The sequence below is a fragment of the Didymella exigua genome (genome assembly GCF_010094145.1).
Source record: "Didymella exigua CBS 183.55 unplaced genomic scaffold M421scaffold_34, whole genome shotgun sequence".
NCBI classification, from domain to species: domain Eukaryota; kingdom Fungi; phylum Ascomycota; class Dothideomycetes; order Pleosporales; family Didymellaceae; genus Didymella; species Didymella exigua.
Window position 1 is genome coordinate 204,233 of NW_022984808.1, and position 22,469 is coordinate 226,701.

The following is a 22,469-nucleotide window of genomic DNA, read 5'->3' on the forward strand; positions in this document are numbered from 1 at the left end:
GAGGGTACCAGACAGGGAGCTATCTCTTACCAGAGCGAAGCGTGAGGGCAGAGTGAAGCGCGAGTTGCAAAGGTGCGGTGAAGACGAAAAAAAATGTCAGGATGACGGAAGATCACTCACTCATAGCTTTCCCTCGAGCGCCAGCTAGGCATGATTCAGTTCTGCTATCAATGTCACGGGCTCCAGTAGCCTGCTAGCCTGTTCCGCCTTTGAAAAGATTTTTACCGGTTCTGTCAATTGGACGGGGGCGCTGTTGGTCCTTCAGCAGGAGCTTTATGTACGGTCAACGCGTGCATGTTAGCGTGCTTGTATTTGTATGCAGCCTGCAGCACCAAGGACAGCTGCTGCCCAGTCAGGATGCGCTGAATAGACGCTCTGCACGTTGCACGCCTCACATGGGGCAAAGTCGACACGCCGATTAATGCAAGCACAACACACAAGATCCCGTTGTGAGGGCTGTCCGAGGCGAAAGATGGGTCGTGCTCGAGGCGCGGCTCCACTTCATTCTTACCGCCTTGTGCAAGGGTCCGGGTCTGCGGACAACCATCGCAGCAGCAGCGTTGACGCCTGAACGCCCTGCATGACCATGTATCCTCGTCGACGATGGGTAATCGTGGTGTTGAGCTCGCTGCCTGCGATCGGTGCTTCGTCGTTGGGACGTTGTCGACGGCTCCCCATATTGATCACTACATGTTGAAGCAGACCCTGCCAGCAAACGTCGAGACGGGTACCCAATCACAGCGCTGCACGTAGTGCTACCACGTCGGCGTCGCGTGAGAGCAAAGGACGACCACCGAGGAAAGTAGAACGAGAACGGTGGTATCAACGAGGCGAGCAGGTCTCTATATTATGGTCAATTAGTTTGGATTGTTCATGTCTGACTACTGCCTGCTATCAATCGAGCGGTGCATCATTGCGGTGTCGACTTGCCAGCGCGTTGACACGACATGGACAGCTGTTGGAGCTCAAGCTTGAGCACGGATATTGCGTAACGTGGACGCGCCAGTTGCTGTGGCGCCAAATGCCGCGCCATACAGAGTCAAGTCCTGCGACATCTGCAGGCCGCCCAACACGCTGCAGGAACACCGTGTTAAGACCGGGACCCCCCGACTCGATGCCTTTCGCGAGAGGTTGCCTCGAGCAACCCGAAACATGAAGTCCAGGATAGGTAGTAGGTATCGCAAATTCAAGATCTGCCCGAGTTCACTGGACGAGGCGCATGAATCGAAGCTTCAAATGCTCGGCTTTAGGGCTCGCGGCATTTGGCTGATGCGCTGTCACTGCCAGTCAGTCACATTGCTGCTCGGGCGCTAGCCCAAGCTTCACTGCACGCACACCGCGTCTTGGGCGATCGCGTCTGTGCCTTTCTTTTCCGTCGAGAACCAACAAGAACTTTCTCGTTGACCCGGTGACCCCTCCTGACATGTGAAGTCGAAGATTTTGTCGGCGAATTGCTAGCCGAGCGATGGGCGGGCTGTGGCAGCGGTGAAGGCCGCCGCGACTCCACACGACGTCACGTCCCATATTATCTGAGTGGTGTGGGGGTATGAACGAGCATGACCCTTGGAGTGAAGATGATGAGATACGAACATCTCATTTATGTCGATTCGTGATTCTACAGAAAGCCGCCCAATGAATGCCCGATTGTAAACAGTGTAACGCCGTTGTCATGCTGTATCCAGTGTATTTAGGGGAAGAAAGGAGGATATCTACACGGCAACAAACGGACTGAAACGCCAAAGGGAACCAAGTACGCTAGGTGCAGGAGTATAGTATCAATGTGCGGAACCCGGCCAATCACTGCTATTAGACGACCGCATCATGTTTCGAAACAAGGTGTTGGACCGTGTATTCACGATGAAGATCTCGGGAGAAGATGCGGATACCGGGGGAAAGGTTGTGGCGAGTCTGTCGAGCAGGTGTTGATGCCGTGCGGCGCGACGCTGCCGATGTCTTTCACGCCGTTGCTCGTGTCGTTCGCGCAGTCTCTGCCGGCCTGTAGAAGAAAGAAGAATGTCAGCTTGGATGCCGACGGTGATGGAGATCTCAGGACTGAGAGCCAGAGGACGGACCCCTGCGTATACGGTTACCGACTCCACCTGAAGCCGCATCCGTAGCTGTGGATGTACCGGTAGCTCGGTCCTCTGCAGACCCTGGCTCTGCTGGAACGACGTATGGGCCTGATGAAGTGCCGTCATCAGCAACGTCCTCGAACGCACCGGGCATTGATCTCGACCCTGATGGTCTGGTCCCAGTAGTAGCTTGTGCACCTGATGTGGACGCCTGTGCATTGGCTCCGCCATCCAGCTGTTTGGTGATCCCCTTTCGACAGTGTGGGCATGTGTCGTGCTCAAGCAGCCATGCCGAGACGCATGTGTGGTGAAACCAATGCCTGCAGGGCAGCTCGGTGACCTCTTCACCAATGTTTACCTCGTCCATGCAAATGCTGCACTCAGCGGTGTGCTCTGTTCCAAGCATGCTCTCGTCCACCTTCTTTCGGGGTAGCGCATCGATGTCGGCTTGTGTGGCAGGTGGGGGAGCATTGCTTGTCGCTGTCTGCTCCATAAGCTGTGAGACGATGCGGTCGAGGCCTTCTTGCGAGTACACAAAGTCGCCCATTTGACCTCCACCTGGAATGAGACCAAGCGATTGGAAGAGATTCAAGAAAGGTGCAGGGACATTTTCTCCACCTGGCCCACCACGACCACTGCCATCCCCGCCCTGGGGCAAATTCTGAGCTCCAAGTGCTGCCATCAGACCAGTCATAACGCTGTCGATGGTTAGCATACACCGCATTCTATCCAGAAAATATCACTCACTTCGAAATGTCATCGACAGGTTCAACCCGTATGCCAGGCCCATCGCCACGAGGTGCCAGTCGCGCTCCACCGTGGTATGTAAACTGTCCTGAGTGCACGCCCGGTTGTCCTTGGCCTTGCGCCCCTTGGTACGCAGATAGGCCGGCACCTGAGAAGAGTCCCTCGCCCTGTCCGCGAGGCTGAGCCTGACCCGGCGCCTGTGCTTGTACAGCAGCTCGCGTCAAGCCATTGAGCATCGACATGAAGCCGCCAATCGAGCCAGGCGCATTGGCAACAGCGAGGCCTTGTGGAGGGACGGACCGTGTTATGGTAGCTTGGACGTTGAATCTGCCAGGTCCGACCCGTACGAAGTTGAAGTTGCTTATGTCCGCTTCCTCTGGGTCGTCGTTCGCAAATGGATTCTGGTGGGAATTCAGACGTGGTAGCGGGGCCTGGTCGTGGTCAGGCATGTCCTCATCATCCTGGTCGCCGTCGTGGCCGAACATGTTGCTGTCCCGGGGGTCATTCTCGTCTTCGATCTGGCGGGGTGTAAGCGCGCGCATTCGTCAATCCGGCCTCGCAGTGGTAAAGCTGAAAGCAAAGCCTTGCAGTCAACTCACAATCTCTGTGAAGTCTGAACCGCACTCCGGACACGTAAGGCCGCGCTCGTCTCGATACCACTCGTCGGCGCATTCGTGGCAGAACATCATGTCGCGGTGTCCGGGCCTCTCACTCCCCGCTGTTGCGGGCGCGTTCTGGTCCGACGGCATCTCTGTAGATTTCGTATCTGGGTCTGGCTGAGAAGAGGAATGACTGCGGTTTCATCTCAGCAAGCCAAGCGTAATGTTTGGAGCCATGCGGACTCACGAGGAACCGTCAGGAGGACGTGAGCTATGCGCGGGCGATAGCTCCGTGCTCCGCGCTGAAGGAACCGGCTGGCCTGCTATGACCGAGCACAGAGAAGTTCGAATGCGGGTAGAGTGTTGTAGCTATAAGGGTTGGCGCTGTAGGAGTTTCTAGGTTGTAGGTCGTACTGGAGTAGAATGTCGTGACGCGGGGGCAAGATCTCATTTCTGGTCGAATGCTGGCTCGTCCGGTGACGTCGGTTGTTGCCGTCTGGAGATCGTTGGCCCTGTGGCAGGGTCCAGCGAACCAACCGGTACAAGTTGACGGGCAACTCCAATCTAGAAGCTAAGAGTGTGGGAAAGTGTGGGGTTCTCAAATGAGAGAAATGTATTGTAGTTGCTGCTTAGGAACAGTCCAAGGATCTGACTGTCGGAGTCTGACTCTACGTTTGCGACCACTTGTTCGTGATTCTGCGCTGTTCTGTGCGCTTCGATCAAACCACAACCACGATTGTCAGCAACGCGCCCGGTGAAGCCATGTGTTCCAATGTGTGTAACAGCAGTTGGAAAAACCGCTTCTTGGTTCAAGCATTGTCAGTCTTGACAAAGTCGCTCAGCTTCAGGCTTCGTGATATTAGAGTCCACCAACGCCTGCGCAACAGAAATCACTCATATGTGTATCCCCATGCCCAAATCAACAGCCCAGGATGCTGGAATGCAGCTGTAGCTCATCATATCCCACCTTCTCAGCTCATCTCCTCCTTCCACTCTTCAACAAGAATGTGCCGACCAACCCCGCCGCGACTGCAATACCACCCACAATCGCCGCACCCACCAATCCCTCCTTGGCAACCTTCTCATCGATAAGCCCCTTCAAGCTGCCTGCCTGCAAATTCGCCGGCTCAAGCTCCAACAGCAACTCGTTGTACCGCCTGGCCTCCGCATAGTTGCCTAGTTTGTAGTTGCCGAGCCCAAGGTAGTAGAGACATTCGCGACGGCGCTCACGGCTTCCGCGGAAGATCTCTGACAGCAGGCGCACGCCTTCTTGCTGGTCGGGGCGGTCGTTGGACTTGATCAGGCCCTGAGGGTGTCAGTCAGGGCTGTGGTGGATGTGGAGGTGGCGGGTGTACCCAGGCGTAATTGAACTTTGTCTGCAGGCCGACGTATTCGCCTTCTTTCTCGTACTGTGCGCGAAGGACTTGCAGCTCATCCGGCTTCAGGGGCGACTCGACGTCGGCGGCGTCTGTCGCGTGTCAGCTGTTGCTGAGCGCAGTCGCAGCATGGGCGCAACTTACAGGGCAGCGACGGCGACATGTTGATATGTGATTTCGATGTCGGAACGGTTTGTGCAATGGAATATGAGGGTTGGTGGCAGCGCAAGCGCACAGCTAGATTGTCTCGTGAAAACGGTCAGTGACGTCGCCTCGTGGGTCTGCTGAGGTGTGGCGGCAGCTCTTTGCAGCCGCGGTCGAGCCCGTTGCCAGGGGCGCACGGCCGCCACAACAACAAACCGTGCCCAACACCATCACCGCATCGCGACACGCAGCACTCGAACCACGACTTATTGCAACAAAAAAACCTACAAGACTTTTTACAGTCACCTGACATCCGCACGACTCACTCAAGGCCGTCAACATGCTTCTCGACGAAGACCCCGCCGCCGTGCGCCTCCCTCAACCCTCCAACCAGCTCACAACACTAACAAATCCAGCTCATCTCACAATGCACATCACACTTCAAAATCGCCAACGACACCGCCTCTCTACTGCGAATCAGCGACTCGCTCTCCACGCTCTCACAGTTCCGTACACAGCACCTGCAATCACTGCAATCCTCTCTATCACAGCTCTCGCGCACTCACCAAACCCTCTCCGCAAACCACAGCCACACGCTGTCGCAGCACAACCCGACAAACCATGCGGCGGAGATTCTGCGACTCGACACGGAGAAGTTCAAGATTGCGAAGCAGGCCAGTGATCTCGAGATCGAGGGGGAGAGACTGCAGCAGGAGAGAGAGAGATTGAGTGGAGTAGCGCAGGACCTTGAGGCTGAAGGTGTGGAGGGCGGCGAGCGGGAGAAGGCGGAGAGCGAGGACGCTACCATGTGAGTCGTTCCACCCGCGCTGCACAGCGCTGCGACGCGATTGCGATCAAGGATTGCATGCTGACGAAGAACAGACTGAAGCTGAAGCTCTACCGCACACTCGGCATCGATGTCGAAGCCGACCCTACGACAGGCCAGTACACCAAGGCCGTTGTTCGGAACGCAGCAAAGGGCGACGTGCACGTTGTCAACATAGACCCCAAGTTCTCGCGGCATTTTTACACAAATTACTTCTGGAGGACCATGTAAAGGGTGCCTGGTGCTGGGCGGGCAATTTTTGTGCGGTTCTGAGATACCTTTTGTTTAGCGGCGTTTTGATGGGCTGGAGTACTGTGATGTACGCATGCAATGGCAATGACCTGTTTTGAGGAGAGATGTCGTCCACAAACCGTGGATTGTAGATTGTCCTACACCCGTCTCGAACACACTGCAATCATCTTTGTTTGTGAATAATACAAGGAAGACGACCAACGCGTAGAGAAGAATGCATTCGACGACAACATGTCTTATTCCATTGACTACGTAGGCTACGCATAGCCTCGGCTATCGTCGATGACATTTTCCGAATACTGCCCGCTGAGTTTCGCATATCCGTACATCAGATAGACCAACACATGCCCGTGCTGCATATATTCCAAACGTTCAGAGCGATTGTGCCCCTCAAAGTTCTGACGACAAGTCAATCTACCTCTTGCCCTTCTTCTTGCTCGGGACCACTTTGAACGCGCCAGAGTCGAGAGCAGGCTGCTGCTGCTGCTGCTGCATGCTTGCACCGCCCTTCTTTGCAACCTCAGACCAGCCGCTGCTTGCAGACTTGTTATCAGCGGGGCTGGACGTATTGCGGTCGTCGATGATGCCCTTGTCGGCAAGCTTACGGCGGCGGAGGAACTCCTCGGCGAAGTGACGAGAGTCGAGCGTGTTGCTGGCTGAGTGAACGGACTCCGTGATCAGCTCGGCGTCGGCGGGAAAGCTCAAAAGCGATGAGACGAAGTCCTCAGCTGGTGATACGTTAGCACAGAATCACTTATTGTATACAAGCACTTACTATTGATGCCCTTGTTAAGGTCAGAGCGAAGCTCGTTCACGACCCACTTGCGAAACTCCTCTTCAGCGTTGGCCTTGCCCGAAACGCCACCGAGAGTGGTAGTGCGTATAATGGCAGGCTTCTTGAGGATCGAGGGTATAACAGTCGAGCTGGTCGAGCGAACAGCAGCGGGTGCGGGACTAGCAGGAGCACCTGGGGCCTTGACCTTGCCGCTCGCGCCTACGGTGGTCCAGGGGCTAGCACCGACGGCAAGAGCACCGGCGGGCAGGACCGGAGTCTGCTTGCTGGCCAAATCGGCGTAACGCTTTCCAGCAACGGTGACTGCTGGCACAACACCAACAGCAGTAGCGGCTACCGCTACTTGAGCCGCTGCACGGTTTTTGCGGGCTTCCTCTTCCTTCTGGATCTGCTGGAGGGTCTTCTTGGAGGTGGGAGTTGGTTGAGCGGGTGGCTTGCCAGCAGCGGGCTTGGCCCAGACAGAGGCACCACCGGTAGGAGCTGGAGTAGCTGGGGAAGTACCAGTGCCGCTCGCCCAAGTAGAGCTGGACGGAAGACCAGGCTGAATTACAGGCGACTGGGTTTGAGCCAAGAGCTCCTTCTCGAATGCCTCACGGCGGGCAGCAGCGGCGAGAGCTTCGCGTTCAGCAGCCTTCTTAGCCTCTGCTTCCTGGATCTCCCTCAGAGATGGGCCCCTCGAGGCTTCGGTGGGCTCCTTCGCCCATGGTGCAATGGATGCGCTTGGTGTGTCAGCCCCAGGGGTGGCAGCACGAGAGTCAGCGTGCAAGTCTCCAGGGACGATAGCCTTCCTCTGCGCAGCCGGAGCTGGAAGAGGAGACTGCGAGGGTGCAGGCGGGAAGGGGTAGAGGGCAGGCTCCACGGGCGTCCAAGCTGACTGGGGCTGAGGCGATTGCTTAGCAGACTGTGCCTTCTGGACCTGCTCCGTCAAAGAAAGCAGCTCCTGTGAGGCAGCCGGGCCCTCAGCACTTGACTCTGGTGCTTGTTCTTGGGTGTCGTCGTATTCAGGTGATTGAGGGTCGGCTTCTTGCTCCTGTGTCTGCGCAGTAGAGGCTGACGACTTTCCAATCACGCCCTCTAGAGGAGCAGTGCGAGATTGATCGAGGTCGGTTTGCACACGCAAGTCGTTGAACTGCTGTAGGCGGTCGGCAGAAGCTTGGGTGGCCTGCTGATCGTTTAGGCCGAGCCTCTGCATGGCATCATGATCAGCCTGCTCACGCTGCAGTCGTGCTCGGTCGTTGAGCATAGCCACGACATTCTGCGCGTGTGACGCGCCTTCGGGGTGCTGTGGCGCGAACGATCCAGGGGCAGTACCGAAAGAAGGCTGTCCGCCACGGCCGAGGTTGAGGCGATCCATGAGCCCTGACACTTCTTCGTCCCGCATGTTGCCCATCATATCCATACCCGGACCGATCGGGCCCAGACCGGGCACCATGCCGGGCCTGAAGGCATTCTCCATGAGACCAGATGCAGGTGCACCGGCACCTGGTCCCTGGGTAGGAGAGGGTTGGTAACCGCCAGGCGAGGTGATACTGCCAAAGCTTGGCTGGCTGTGCAGGCTATGAGCACTGGAGTGATGTTGAAGCTGGTTCGGCATAATGCCGCCCAACTGAGCCGATCTGAGGTTGACAGATTGTTGTGCGGCCAAGTGCTCCTTTTGCCTAGCCATCAGATATTGTTCTTCTTGCTTTCTACGTTCAAGGGCGTTTTGCTGTTCCGCGGTCAAGGTAGTACCAAAGCTGGGGAAGCTGTTAGCGAATGGTGGCTGAGCGCCGGGTGTAGCGCCTGCACCGCCGGCCCAGCTGTTGCCAGGTTGAGCAGTAGCCGGTCCATGGGGTATGCCGATCTGCGGGACAAGGAATGGTTCACGAGAGTTGCCGATACGGCGGATAAGCTGGGCTAGGGGTTCGTAATCTGGCTCCTCCTGTTTCTTGACCAAAAGCTCGGGGGAGAAGAAGCCAGCCTTATACCAATCGTGCATCTCAAGTCCAGAGAACGGACCTTGCGTGTTGCCTGATGGATCACGGTAGATCCACCTCATGCGATCAGGCATGACCATGGTACGTTGCTGAGGCTGGGGAGGCTGACTCGAAGCTGGAGATCCGAGGCCAGGCGTTGACGGCTGTGCAGTCCTGGTCTGGTTGAGCGCAGCCATAGACAGCGATGTAGTTGCCAAGTTCGACTGAGCACCGGAGTTCTGACTAAAGCCGCCATGGTCATCGCTACTGGCTCCAGAGAAGTCGTCAAAGAGATTGCGGTTCGCACGGAAAGGACTATCGGTATCACGGTTGGGAATGCCGCTGCCAGGGGCTTGAGCACCAAATCTGCCAAAACCTCCGGTCATGCTGTGGTTGCGATCACCGTGTGATGAGCCCTCTTCGCCGTGCTGCTCGTTCGAACGCATCTGCTCCTGCATCGAAGCGGGGAAGAGCGATCCGAGCTTGCTAGCCCGACCAATCGATCCATGGCCCAGACCTGAGCCTGCTCCAAACAGAGAGCTGTTCCCAAGCCCAGCGAGGGATGGTGACTGAACCTCGCCGACGTTTCCAAATGCACTATCGAAGCCGAAGGGTCGCTCTCGAGAGGGAGTACCCAATCCTTGCGGGCCTGCAGACCAAGCCGAGGAACCTCCAAGTCCAGGTAGGCCTCCGAGTCCTGGCAGAGTGGGAAATCCGCGTCCGGGACCAACACTGGATGTCTGACTTCGATCACCAGGAACAGCCTCAAAGGCTCCTGACGCTCTTCCAAGGCCCCCAAGACTTCCAAATGCGTTGTGCAAGCCAGGATGGTTCGATTCAACCTGGAAGCTACCCATGCCGGGATAGTGCGTATTCGGAACGTCTGATCCTTCCGAGTCCTCCTCTTGCTGCTCACGAGCGTGATCTGGGCTCCTATAAGGGTTCGTATCCGTTGGGCTCATCTGATCATTGCCTCTTTCTCCTCCACGGTGCGGTGTCTGCTGACTGAAATTGCCAAACATGTCACGGAAGCCAGTATTGTCAGTGGTCATGCCAAATGGAGCCAGGCCGCCATCGTCCGGTCGGTGTGGCGTGCCAAAGCCGCCTAAGCCATGCCTAGGGGGGCTGACATCCTCGCCTCGAAGCGCAGCTGAGCCAGTGGGATGATCGTCGTCCAGATACGGATCAGTATCGCTGCTCAAGGGCCTGTTGGAGCGCGCCTCCATCCAGGACGGCTTCGAGGAGTCTGCTTCGCCAAGGTTGCCCAGGTTGCTGGATGATCCCTTCTCTTTTGGAGCTTTGTCAAATTCCTCAGTGCTTGCTTTTCCCATCAACCCTTTGAATCTGCTTTCACCCCGGACGCTCCCAAGTCCAGGCTTCTTCTCGGGCTGGGAAACACCAAAACTGCCAAACGCGCCCATGGGACCCGAGAATCCACCTCCTTGAGGAGCAGCCCATGGAGATGCACCGCCTGGACTGAAGGGTGCAGTTGTCGTGCGCTTCAGGTTGCTGAAAAGTACAGCGTTCTCCCCGGCGCCCTTCGCTTCTTCACTCTCTTCGCCGATAGCGGGCTCCAGGTGGCCCGTTCGGCGACGTATCAAGGAAGCCGGTGGGGTGACTGTATTAGACTCTTCGCGGGCGAAACGGGAGGTTGCAGGCGACGAAGGGAAAGGATACGCATCGCCAGTATCCCGGCGGCGGTTTCCAGGTCGCGCTGTGGTAGGCGACGACAAACCATATGGCGTGCCTGGTGTCTGCGAAATCGAGCTTTTGCGCAAGGACAAAGGCTCCTTGGAAGTGCCGTCTTTGTTTGTATTCTGCGTCGGTGGTTTGAGCGGCGAATTGACAGAAGACGAAAAGACCTGACTCAAGGGTAAGCACAAACGTCGCAGCGCGCAAAAATGGGGCATTGTACCTCTCTCTCGTCGTCTGTGAAAGCGATCAGGTGCAGTGGCTCTATGCTGCCGTCCTTGTCCCAACACTGGTCGACCCCGCTCTGAGACTCCCGTCCATGATCGTCCTTGCGCCCCCATGACGCGCCTGAGGCACCGTTTGTGGCATGAGGTTCCCAAGAGCCCATGTACAAGTGCGAGAGTCCTTCATGAATCTCGTCGGATTCGCGCTGGGACTGGAAGAGCTGCATTAACTGATCGCGGGAGTAGCTGCCCGCAACGGAGCCACCACTACGCCCCGGTTGCGCGTGCGGCGGTACATAGACTCCAGAATTTGTCGCGTGTGCAGGGGCAGGGACGTCTCGGGAGGCGGGGGCTGGTGCTGAGCCAGAGGACGTGGGCACGTGTGAGGGCCGGCGGAATGTTTGCGTAGCACCATTAGTGCGTCGAGCCCTGGTGTTCGCATTAGTATGCAGGTGGTCCTGTGGATATTCGGCCATGATGTAGCGAGCGAAGCGTTTGGCGACAGTGAGGGGGGGGGCTATGAAATATTTGTAGCGATCTAAGACAATGCCGTAGAGCTGTACAGCTAGGACGTGCTATGTGGTTGCATGGTGCAAAATGCAGGAGAGCTCGCACTTACCATTCGCCGCTCGAGTCTGTCCGCGCAGCGCCAGCGTTACTGCCTGCAGCTGCTGAAGCGAAGGAAGCAGGTGCCATTGTGGTCGTGAAGGGGTGTGGAAGGTACGATGGTGTGTCGAGGCCTTTCGTTTTGTGGAGGTGGAGCGGCAAACTGATTGGGAGCAGTTGCGAATATTCGAGGATGATGTCAAGCTGGAAGCTGGATTGGGTTAAACGGGCGGAGGAGAGTGGCACTCGAGGGTAGTGGTACAGGCGAATGGGCGCGATCGTCGTGGCGTCGTGGGTTCAGGCGAAAGGATACCGAAAATGACACACGTGACTGGCACACTAAATTTTCTCCGCAACGCCAAACGACGCGTCTTAGGTACGCGACGCAGAGCTCTCGAAGTCTTTGTCGCTGAAACGCCACTTCTCCGTTGGCACTGCACTCTTCACTTTCACCGCTCCTGGCATATTCTCTTGTGCGTGTAGTCATGACCCTGACTGCTCGCTTGCTCTCAACGACCCACAGGACGCCACTCGGGCACCTGCAGCTTTTGATAGAATGATTCCAGAATTGATGCTGTCCAGCACTCTGCATTACCCTTCGACGCGTCTCCGCTCGTGCACTTGCTCTGCGTCAAGGGTCGACCAAACTATTAACGCACTTGCAGTCCCCAAGCAAGTTGGTACGGTGGTTGTAATTACCGAGGAACAGGAGCGGGACGGCAACGCTTGTGGCAGAGAGCTACCGGTAGGTATGGTACCAAACTGTGAGGCCTGCACGCGATCTGGAAATATCACGGCACAACGCCCTCCAAGCCAGGGAGCAATATCATGCTTCGAGGATGACCATGGCCAAGTGCAACAGCGGTCGTCTGGCAGTCAGACACGAGGAGCACAGGTTTGTTTGCTCTCTTGCTGACATCTGTAAAATTGTTTGCTGTCGAAGAGGCAACGTGCGACCTTACACTGTGCTGAGCACCATTCGCTTGCATTTCTTCAACAGTCAAGCGCACCAGTCTATCGAAGCCCTCGATGTCAACTCTGCCCTCGTTAAATCGAGTCACACTGCTGAGGATTCATGACCCAGCCAGATGCGATCGTATGATGCCCCGACTGGTCACGATGCTTGCACTACCGCATGTGGTCCAAGAACAAGCACAGGTCTTCTATAAAAGCAGCCAGAAGGGCGCGTTTTCCATTCCTTTCTCATCTCATCCGCATTCGCCGGAAATCACCACGTATCAATTGACCAGTACCTTTCTTGTTTGCGATCGAAAAGGACAGTTTGCCCTCCGGTCCTACTCGTCCACTCTTTATTCCTTCGAGGATTTCAATTGAAAAGTCCTACCATCTCAGGGAGGCCCCTAGAAAATGACCAACATGCACCAATGTTGCCACGAACAAGACGATGACTCTTACGCAAGTGGCGCTGAGAATCATCGCCAGAACCTTGATCGACTCAACAGAGATGTTGCATTTTACGACCATATCAAACAGATCATCAGGGGGAGTTATGGGCCATCCTTCGGTGGGCATATATGCATGCCAGGTCACGCGTATGGCCTAGGCCACAATGGCTATGCCCATGGACCACCGTACAACCCATACGGTGGGCATTATGGACATCCAGGGTTTTCAGGATCGCGTGGTAAAAAGAGCTTCTACCCGCCGCAATACGACAATGATTCCGATTCAGGCGACGAATCTCCATCACCTTGGTACCCTTCTTCACCCCCTCCAACTTACGCGACCGGACCATTGTACACGTCAGGGCGACCTCGACGGTCGCAATGCGGCGGGCGGTATGGCCGAGGGCCCCGTAACCCATGGGCTGATGCCTTTGAGCATGACTACTATCGCTACCCGCCTATGCCACACTATCTGTGTGCGGGACATAAATATTGAGATGAGACTTATCAATTAACTTCAATAAACAAAACTACTCTGCTCTCTCAACTGTCCGCCATCGCTGATCATACCCGCCAATCCAATCATTGCTGTTTTGTTCTGCCTTGAAAGCGGAGGTCGTGAAGTGGGCAATTCAATATTGCGCATGATCAGGCTCTCTCGCCACACAAACGCGTTGCCTGCGTGAGAATATCCGTTCACTCTCAACGTGCCCAACTACCTGTCAAACCCCGAATCAAGCGTCAATGTGCAAATCGTGTACCATTAGTACGCATCCATGAAGCTGGTTGGCCCCCTTCTGTTTGCCATACCCGGCAGCCGAGCCGTTCCCCCGTGCATGTTATGATCCAGTAGCCAGTCAATCATGGACATGTGTGGCGCAAGAGCACATGGCGCGGACAGGTACGGCCGAACGCTTCGGTTGACTCTCAAACGCAATTTGCAGCCTGGCCATAAGTAAGATAAGTATGGGCAAGCAGAAGAAGAGAACGTCGACCACAAAGCCTACCCTTTGGAGTTCTGAAAAATTCGCCGAAACCGTCACCGCGTTCTTCTGGACTGAGTCACTATGTGTCTACTCTTGCATTGCTCATACACCTGTGCTCATCCGCCTGAAAGCGTTTTCAGACCTTGCTGGTCAAATCTTCGTCCTCATACAAACTTCCTCTCTGCCACTTCTCAACGCCCTTGGTCGACAAAACAAGATGTACCTCCGAAAGAATCTCCACTTCTAAGCACCGGACAAGCACCGCAGCTCGATGAAATCGTACTGTGTCCGCGGCTTTGGAAGAGAAACATTGAGTCCTCGACATGTGTTGTATGCACAGCACGAGATCTAGGAAGACCGAGGAGGAAGAAGAGGTTCTGGTGAGAAGCCAAACGGCATGAAATACCGCAGCATTCAACTCCACCCTGGTACATGAGCAAATACAGGTTCGAGCTCGATTTACCAATCCATGCGTACTAGTAGCTCCACATGATAGAACAACTGCGATCCTCTTTGCTTTGCTTCTCGAAAATACCTCCTGGATTTGTGATTGCTTACGGAGCCTTCCCGTTTCTGACCATCTCCGCCTCGGCCTGTCACTGCAGCTTCCGTAAGGCGACTCTCACGCGTTCGCTCTTTTTACCATCTCTTCCAAGCCGTTGAGTGCGTAGGTGAAGACTTCGGCGTCGCCTCACAAAGTCCCCGCGGATTCTCCCGTGGTTACTATACCGTCGCGCTCTAGGACGCTGAGGATCTGACCACGGGGTCTATTTCTTGTAGGCTGCAGCTCCATTTGCCGAATCTCAGCTACCGTGCAAGGTATATGCTATAGCTTTGAAGTTGGGCGGAGGGCTGGCTGAGCTGTCACTTTGGTTCGTTGGCTTACTCTGTTTATGGTAGAAGATTTGCGTGGGATATCTTGGGGCACGAGCGTTTGGGTCGTGGGGGATAATTATGGTGGCTGGAGAGGGGCAGAACAGCTTTGATTGAGATGATGTAGATCAAATTGTGTTTTACTTAATATTGAACAACAGTCACGTTTGAGACAATTTGAAGGCCTTGCGAAGGGGCAATCGCTTGCATAGACTATATGGGTCGTAAATCTTGGTGGTCGACGTCTCGTTTGCCCGTTGCGAGGCGCGAAACCGCATCTGACACAGTTCATGTACGACACTTCTGCGGCTCTCTCACTTTAGATCTTTCCAAAAAATTGACCAAATCACACACCTCCCAACAAACACGTGCACAGGGTAGTAACTGACAGCAGAAGATATGTAGTCATCTTGCACTAGAAACGTCACAGCAACACTTGTCTTCCAGAAGATCATATCTCCAGTTCACACGCCAGACCTGCATTTTGAAATTCTTCTGCGTATCATATTACCACGACATGAACGTTTTTTGGGTTGGTGAAAGTCAACTTGCATAGTCCAGTTTTAGTACCAAACGTACTCACTGTTTTTTTCTTTTGAGTGCTCAACAACGTAAACGCAGTAATCGCGACATACTCTACATTGCAAGATCTGCGTAGTAGAATTGAAAGTCTACTGACAGATCTGTCGTCAAACGCTTCTGCTATCTGTGTGATGAATGAACGAGCTGACAGCGACTCCGGCTCGTACTTATCGAGGCACCCAACACGAGGGTTCGGCGCGCATGAACGCTTAGAGCAGCCAGACGTTGACGGATGGTATTCTCTTTGGATATCGTTGGGCCAAGCAGTGTTTCTTCACTCGAGCACAGCGACTCCACTCTTCCGTCGAAGGCTTGCTGAATACTGTGTTCTGTGCACGCTCGGCCTCTCCGACGCCGTCAATGGCTTACATAGGAATGCTTGAGATTGCCGTATGGAGCACGGATCACGTGCAAGCGCGAAGAGGATGCGTTGTACTGTGATACCAAAGACATCACATGCCGACTTCAGCCGTATGCAAGGAGATTATGCACTCGATGATAGCCGTTGCTCGAGGGAGACGAAGCGTTGTCTGAAACAGAACCGGCGTTGGTGTTGCACTTCGGTCATTAGGAAATAAGTGTCTTGTATCGACACGTATTGAACATTCAGGGAGGCCATGAGCTCGCGAAGAGAGCGCACAAGTCGAGGCCAAAATTTGTGCCAGATAGTAAACTGCCTCATCGGTCATCGTATTTGCTCGGACGTGGGGCAGTGATTTAGCTTGCTATGGCTCGCCAATGATACGAATACTGATCTTGCGCATGCAGGTGACCCGTGGAGCTGCATGATCAGAGAGCGATCCTTCTACCCCACAGCGGGCTGTCCGGCTCATCGAACAATCTAGTCCCAGGTATTTGGGAATCAACCCTTATGTGCTACAAGGCTATGTGAGAGGTGGTAGCACGAACTGCACGAAGCACCCAGTAACCGGGTCCTGAGGGACTAGCGGCAAGCCGACTTCCGCCACGACTATCTCGGCCTCAACCGAGCTTGGAATGCACGATAACGAGAACCAATCGTCACCATCATGATGGCACTCTAATATCGAGAAGGCACTGTTGAGCGGTATAGATTTTCAAGCGGTCGATCGGAGGAACCGGATCTGTGGGAAGCCTTGCGAGTCGAAATGGACAGGTGCAGTAACCGATATTAGCAAACAGGCTGGTTGGCATGAGGTTCATCCCGGCGCTTGCATACGAACGGTGCATCCTGTATATGCCTGGAGAGGTCAGTTGTGCTGGCCGAAGTCGGGGTAAGGTCCCGTTGGTAGAATGGCTTTGTGGTAAGCTGAAGCAGATAAATCCCGTTTGAGAGTAGCAGATGTAACAATCGAAAGGAACCACACTGGTCTGTGGAACCAAGGTTAACACCCGCAGCGCCTCAAGATGATGGTGAGCACAGATTCTGTTGGTAGAGGTTGCACAGGTCATCTGCTGGCCCCGCGACTGAAGGGCAGCAGTGAGAGGGCGCGCTCTGGTGTTCTTGTGTCAAGCTAACGGCGACCAGTCTGGAGAGTCCTACAGTGGAGGGGTCGACGGGTGCTTGCAGAGCTTCAACTGTTTGTACGCAGTCGGTGTCCGTCAGACACGTTTCAGATGCTGGTTATCATGGCCCAGGGACATGGCCCGGGTCCCTTGTACATTTAAACCCCTGGTACTGAACATACCCTGGAAGAAATTTGGTCGCTGAACTAGAGCGCCAGCGACGGAAGATCCATCAGCGAGGCGAAGAAAGTCAGAAATCCCTTTGTCGCAATCGTGATAGTCTTCGGTGCACCGTGCATGGCAACCCCGTTTTGGCAGTCACAGCAGCTTGCATCTCGTTTCGAACAAGCGTTGGAGGGAGTGTTGTGCCGCTAAGACCATTGTGAAGTCGAAAGTGGTACCACTCCAGCAGCAACATCTTGCGTTGTGATGGTGCGGACAAAGATTGGAGTGAGTGGCTCTTTCGAGCGGCGGAGCTGCAGGCTTGTGAGCAGCTTGCATCCGACGTTGCGTTGGATCGGCGACCGCAGATATGAGCAAGATTGCCATGATGCCGTAAAATCAAAGAACCAACAAACGCCGACGACGGCAGTGGAAGTTGACGTCGACGATGCCAGGGATGAAGCGCAAACGCTGAGGGCCCCGTCGATTTATCGGTCGCGGAGGTTAACACCATACGGTAAGAATTCCAGTCCCTTGTACACCATGAGGCTGGGCTGCATGGCTTCTTTTGTGTGGTGAGCGAACGGTCTAGTTGCTCACAACATGGGCCGGATATTTTCTTTTGCGCAGGTCCACAGTGCAGGGGTGAAGAACGTGATGGTATTCTGCCGACCCCGGGGCTCTGCTCCGCTTGAGAGAGAAATCATGGCGGATTGCGCAAGACTGCTGAGGTGTTGAAAGCGCTGCTTCTGGAGAGTGGGGCGGCTGACGTTTGAGCAACACAGCCGCAGAGAAACCGCCCACGGTCCCATTCGGGGTAAGAGCCCGGAGTGATACGGCATCAGCGGTCTAAGAATATCGCCAACTATTTTGATCACTTTGCTGAGGATCAAGAGCCTGAGCGTGCAAGGGGACGCAGGCGTTTGGACTGCTACGCTCTCTGGAGCGTGGTCGTGGAGTTGGGATGGACGGCAGCGGGGCATTTGGGGGGCGCGCCGTCCCCGCCGTACGAGACAGAGACAGCCTCATCTCCCATCGCGCCTCCCGGCACGCGTCATTGCTTCTTTCACGTCCATACCGAAGTGGCTGTTACATACAAACAGTCCGTTTGTGAAGTGGCAGGCGCGATGCGCGAGCGAGGGAAAGAGCGTGCTGAGCAGGGGAGAGCTCATGCCATGGCATGGTCGCCTCTCGAGGGAACCGAAACGCGCCCACGTAGGACAGATACGGCTCCCTTTGCTGGCTTGTTGTCATTGTCATCGTCATCGTCGTCGTAGCGGTCGCGGGCAATGCGCTGTGCCTGGACGGAGGCTGGTGGGCGTGGCTTTTGGGCGATGCGCAGGTAGCCGCAGGGATCAGGATTAAGGTTAGCTGCAAGCCACTCCAGGAATAGCAGCCCGGTCGCTCGCTTGACCCACCCAAGCCCATCTCGCTGCTCACCACACTCCATCAAAGCCTCCCTTTGCAGCGTTTTCCCATCGACGCGGCGCTCAGATGGGGCGCTGTGCACAAATGCCGTGCATTGGCTGCCATGAGCAGCCCGTCTTCCGTCATCTCAGCGGCCACACAGTGCCCGGTTGACCGTGCACCTCCCGCCGGGCTGGAGGCTCACGGCGACCCTGGCAGATGTCGTTGGTAGAGGCCGTGTAGACGCTGCTGAGTACCGTCTAAGCTAAGTTGCTGTGTATATCGTTATGGACGCTTCTGCCGCGCTGCGCATTCACGCTATCTTCATGCTCAGCTCACATAACGCCGTCGAACTTCACCACCACACCGTTCAGTCTCAACCATATCTCCCTCGCCTGCACTGCTCAGCTATTCGTCATCGCAGTACCCGTTTGCATTTCCTACACAATTACCCATCTCTCCACAATTAACGCCTCACGGATTGTGTCTCGACGCACTGGCCCCGGTCCTCCACATCCGCGCTCCCATCCATTGCAGAGGTCTTAGAATCCCATTGCACGACTCAGGAACCGTCCGCCTTCAGACGATTCTTGGCTCATAGCTTTGCTGTGTCTGAACCTGCATTCTGGAGCTGTCTTGCCTAGTCATCGCTCGCAGCCACAGCTGTCTGACCATATCGACCACTCACACGTCACCCTCATCCCCAGCTTACTCCTCAGCTCGCAGCACTGCGCCGTCCCAGAATCTTCTCAGTGTACGAGGGCCGCAAAAGAACATCCTTTTCACAGCTGGCTCGGCTACCCACCGTGTACTGATCTGACCCCGCCAGAGCTTGCACTACGTAGTGCTCAACGGCGAAAGCTCAAGCAGTTCGAGAGGGGCGTGCCCCGGCACTTGCTGGTCGACTAGTCTACCACGCTGGCGGGACCGGTAATCACCAAGAGTCATCCCGAACCCCCAGAGCCCACTGTGCACGCTCGTCCTTGCATTACCGCCTCTCCTGCGTCCTCTACGTTGACCAATCTCACCCCTTACCGTTGGTTTGGGTTGCTTCGTAGCCTCTCGTGCATACTGCAACTATCCGCTATCAACAATCGCCCACTCCATTATCGCGCCTTCATAACCCGGCTGTTCGTCTGCCCTCCTGTAGGTAAGGCTGCCCGGCCTCTACCACACTGGCCAGCCCACGGCCTGTCTCGACTTCTTTGTTTGCTATGTAAGTCATAACGTTTGTCACCTTCGAAATGCGGGTCGCATATGCGACATCTGATGTTCAGGAACTCACTGTCATTTCAGGACCTGGCATTTGATCTGAATCAAGTCTCGCCTGCTACCAGCAGCACGCTTCTCTTTCCCTCTTTCGGCACATCAGATCTGTTGTGATCCAGGATCCGACTAGGCGAAGAACAGAACTTACCGTGTAGGACATCGACATTCAAAGTTCCCCTGATTCCCGGATGAATCGACCTTCCAAACATCTTGGTCCTCTGTCTCTGGATATCCTTCTTCCGTCACTCCCATCGGTTACAAGGCCCACTTCCAGTGTCTTCGAATTCCAGTCCTGTCATTACGAGCGCGAAACTGCCAGGCAGCTCGTTGCAACATCCTGTCACAGGCCTACATTGATTCCTCGTTGGTGGCCCGCCTTCGTCTTGCATCCCCAGACTTGGACGAACACCCTGGTGTAGATCGCCACGGCGCCATAGACCACGAACCGCACACCTGTAACTGCTCCTAGGCGCTCTAGGAGACCGTCAAACTGGCCTGTACTATCCAGCCTAGCTATCAGGTAAGCCCTCACCCCTGTTCGAGCCTGCCTTTTTGCCTTTGCATATGGTCCGGCTATATTTGCTGTTGCCTTGAGGCCGGCCTACAACGAACAAACTGCTGACTCTACTCGGGTAGTCTGATAGCTTTGGTGCGCCCTTTCTTAGAGGCGTCGCATCAGACACCGAGCAATACTTCGGTGAGGGCTTCAGAAGTAGCCTTCCAGGAATACATTCTGCCTTAGGCACGAGTGTCTTGTCCATGTCCGACTACGGCAAAAGCCAACAATATGTGTATGGTAAGTGCACTTTCGTTCATATGATGTATTTATGTGGCAGCTGCCATGATTTTGGTCGGATGGACCCCTTTGTCCACCACGTGAGCTCTACTAGCAAGGTTAACTGACCGCGCACCCCACTAGACGCCGAAGCCACAAGATCGAATCAGGTTCCGAGCTACCCTGGTATTGCACAGCCATCGTTCCCCTCCTCATATACGGATTCATCCACGCGTCTAGTCCATGAGCACTCGAACGCAGACATGCCTTATATCCCTAGCTCGACGTACGAATCACGCGGCTCGGGCGATCTTCTGCCTGCTACCTCATTTATCGATGCAGCATCTCGTCATCCTGCTCCTCATACATCTACTGAAACGGAAATAACGCACTTCGCTACGCCTACGCAAGGCACCGCTAGATCGACCATCAGCCTCCAACTCCGAACGAATTACGACCTTGCTGCAGAGAACTTCACTTTCATCCTCATGTTTGGCAAGAAGGCCTGCGTCGCAGACCTGCAAAAGGTGGCCTACGACGATGACTGGCATAACTACGTGCTAAGCGTGGAGGTTCCTCCCTTTCCGTTGACGAATGAATGGAATCCTGCCATGATGCTGAAGCTACAGATGGAAAAGGATGGCCAACTTCGCTACCAGGCAGACGCTGGCAAGTTCACATTTACCGATATGTCTAATGACCTTGCGTACCAATCCGCGTCCGACTTCTCCAAGAAGCGCAAGTACTCCGCAGATTTTGGACACGACGTAGGCTTCGACACTATCGCTGCAAAGCGTCAGAACACATTCCGGTATCAAGAAAAGCCACGGTCTATGACCGGAGCCTACTCGACTGCACAGCTGTCGCCCTTGCCAGCACAGTCCTCGCTGTCTGGTGGATATGTTCAAGCCGGAGGATATGATATGAGCAGAAGCAGCACTTACTCCTCTCAACTGTCACAGAAAGGCCTTTACGCAGTTCCAAGTATGAGCCAAAGCGACCTAAAACCTCCACAGGTGTCGCCTGGGCTGCAACCGTACAGCCATTACAGCTCTCTTGCGCAGCCCAATCGTAGCCCAAGCTCGATAGCTGCAACACCAGCAGGCATATCGGTTCTGCCATCGCCGACCAACATTCCGGCTCCTACCCTAGTTCGAGCAACTTCGCTTTCGCAAACCGGAGGGCCATCGAACGGTCAACCCTTCAACCCTTATTCTATGTATCAGACCAAGGCAGCCCTGAAGATCGAGGGCGACCTTGACAAAATGAGCGAAGACTGGTCGCAAGAGGAGGTCGACGCGAAAAGAAGACTTGTACAATTCGAGCGCTCTCAACAAGGCAGTACAATCTCAACAACATTTGCGCCCATCGCACCCGAAGCCCGGCCAACGAGAAGCATCTGTGTGAGCTGTATCTGGTGGGAAGAGAAGGACGACTACTTCATTACCAGCGTGGATACCATTTTCCTCCTGGAACAGCTGGTGAATGTGCGCTTCACCGTTGAAGAGAAAAATCGCATTCGCCGCAATCTTGAGGGCTTCCGCCCGCTCACGGTGTCGAAAGCCAAAGCAGACAGCGAAGAATTCTTTAAGGTCATCATGGGTTTTCCCGCTCCTAAGCCGCGAAATATCGAGAAGGATGTGAAGGTTTTCCCGTGGAAGATACTTTCCCACGCTCTGAAGAAGATCATCAGCAAATATGTAAGTCGCTCCTCCGCTATGGACGGCACAGAACTGATAACTCCCAGTCCGCAAGCTACGCCTCGACAGCTGGCGCTGGATCGCTCCCTATCGCATCAACGTCGTCTTACGGCTCGAGCGGACTTGCATATGCATCAGGTAGCATGCATCGGAACACCTCGCCGCGATCGGTTTCTGCATCGATGGCCTCAGCTGCCTACACGCCCAGTATGACATCCTCAAGCTTATCTCCCAACTTCAAGATGTCAGCAGGCCTAGAAGGATCATCAGGACATGGCATGCCGACCCCGCAGAGGACACCCTCAGGACAAAGCATGACTCAGTGGGGACCAGGAGCTCATCAGATGGCGCATTACCCATCATCCCTGACACAAGGAGGGCGTGGATCTTGGGACTACGGATACATCAGCAGTCCTGCCGTAGCTGGTGTGCCATCAGGTTCACAAGCACTTCGATCAGACGGCACACCCGACATCAGCCAGATGTCGGCAGAGGACGCCTACCAGCAATATGGCCACCGTACTACGAGGGTGTAGGG

General features: G+C 55.1%; 7 protein-coding genes across 7 annotated transcripts; 3 read left to right on the plus strand and 4 right to left on the minus strand.

Annotated features, from left to right (window-relative positions):
• Window positions 1-2,046: 2,046 nt before the first annotated feature.
• On the minus strand, window positions 2,047-3,568 carry M421DRAFT_95086 (uncharacterized protein; the record flags this gene model as incomplete). Its single annotated transcript, XM_033598269.1, has 3 exons — window positions 2,047-2,770; window positions 2,820-3,337; window positions 3,419-3,568. 3 exons carry the CDS (start codon window positions 3,566-3,568, stop codon window positions 2,047-2,049), a joined length of 1,392 nt encoding a protein of 463 aa, XP_033445194.1.
• An 826-nt stretch (window positions 3,569-4,394) lies between these two features.
• Window positions 4,395-4,957, minus strand: M421DRAFT_95087 (mitochondria fission 1 protein; the record flags this gene model as incomplete). The annotated part of the gene is made up of 3 exons (XM_033598270.1): window positions 4,395-4,724; window positions 4,774-4,886; window positions 4,939-4,957. The coding sequence occupies 3 exons, from the start codon at window positions 4,955-4,957 to the stop codon at window positions 4,395-4,397; spliced, it is 462 nt and encodes a 153-aa protein (XP_033445195.1).
• Window positions 4,958-5,278: 321 nt separating this feature from the next.
• M421DRAFT_71260 (Spc24-domain-containing protein) lies at window positions 5,279-5,995 on the plus strand (the record flags this gene model as incomplete). The annotated part of the gene is made up of 3 exons (XM_033596772.1): window positions 5,279-5,305; window positions 5,355-5,746; window positions 5,821-5,995. 3 exons carry the CDS (start codon window positions 5,279-5,281, stop codon window positions 5,993-5,995), a joined length of 594 nt encoding a protein of 197 aa, XP_033445196.1.
• A 59-nt stretch (window positions 5,996-6,054) lies between these two features.
• M421DRAFT_424361 (uncharacterized protein) lies at window positions 6,055-11,552 on the minus strand. The gene is made up of 4 exons (XM_033593729.1): window positions 11,300-11,552; window positions 10,680-11,109; window positions 6,792-10,626; window positions 6,055-6,744 (listed from the first exon to the last, which is right to left on the minus strand). Exons 1-4 carry the CDS (start codon window positions 11,374-11,376, stop codon window positions 6,431-6,433), a joined length of 4,656 nt encoding a protein of 1,551 aa, XP_033445197.1. The 5' UTR covers window positions 11,377-11,552; the 3' UTR covers window positions 6,055-6,430.
• Window positions 11,553-12,510: 958 nt separating this feature from the next.
• M421DRAFT_269811 (uncharacterized protein) lies at window positions 12,511-13,230 on the plus strand. The gene has a single exon (XM_033588777.1). It carries the CDS (start codon window positions 12,655-12,657, stop codon window positions 13,186-13,188), a length of 534 nt encoding a protein of 177 aa, XP_033445198.1. The 5' UTR covers window positions 12,511-12,654; the 3' UTR covers window positions 13,189-13,230.
• A 2,320-nt stretch (window positions 13,231-15,550) lies between these two features.
• M421DRAFT_269821 (uncharacterized protein) lies at window positions 15,551-15,990 on the minus strand. The gene has a single exon (XM_033588778.1). The coding sequence runs from the start codon at window positions 15,820-15,822 to the stop codon at window positions 15,586-15,588; it is 237 nt and encodes a 78-aa protein (XP_033445199.1). The 5' UTR covers window positions 15,823-15,990; the 3' UTR covers window positions 15,551-15,585.
• Window positions 15,991-20,103: 4,113 nt separating this feature from the next.
• On the plus strand, window positions 20,104-22,355 carry M421DRAFT_269832 (transcriptional regulator medusa). The gene is made up of 2 exons (XM_033588779.1): window positions 20,104-20,252; window positions 20,376-22,355. The coding sequence occupies exons 1-2, from the start codon at window positions 20,216-20,218 to the stop codon at window positions 22,142-22,144; spliced, it is 1,806 nt and encodes a 601-aa protein (XP_033445200.1). The 5' UTR covers window positions 20,104-20,215; the 3' UTR covers window positions 22,145-22,355.
• Window positions 22,356-22,469: the final 114 nt, after the last annotated feature.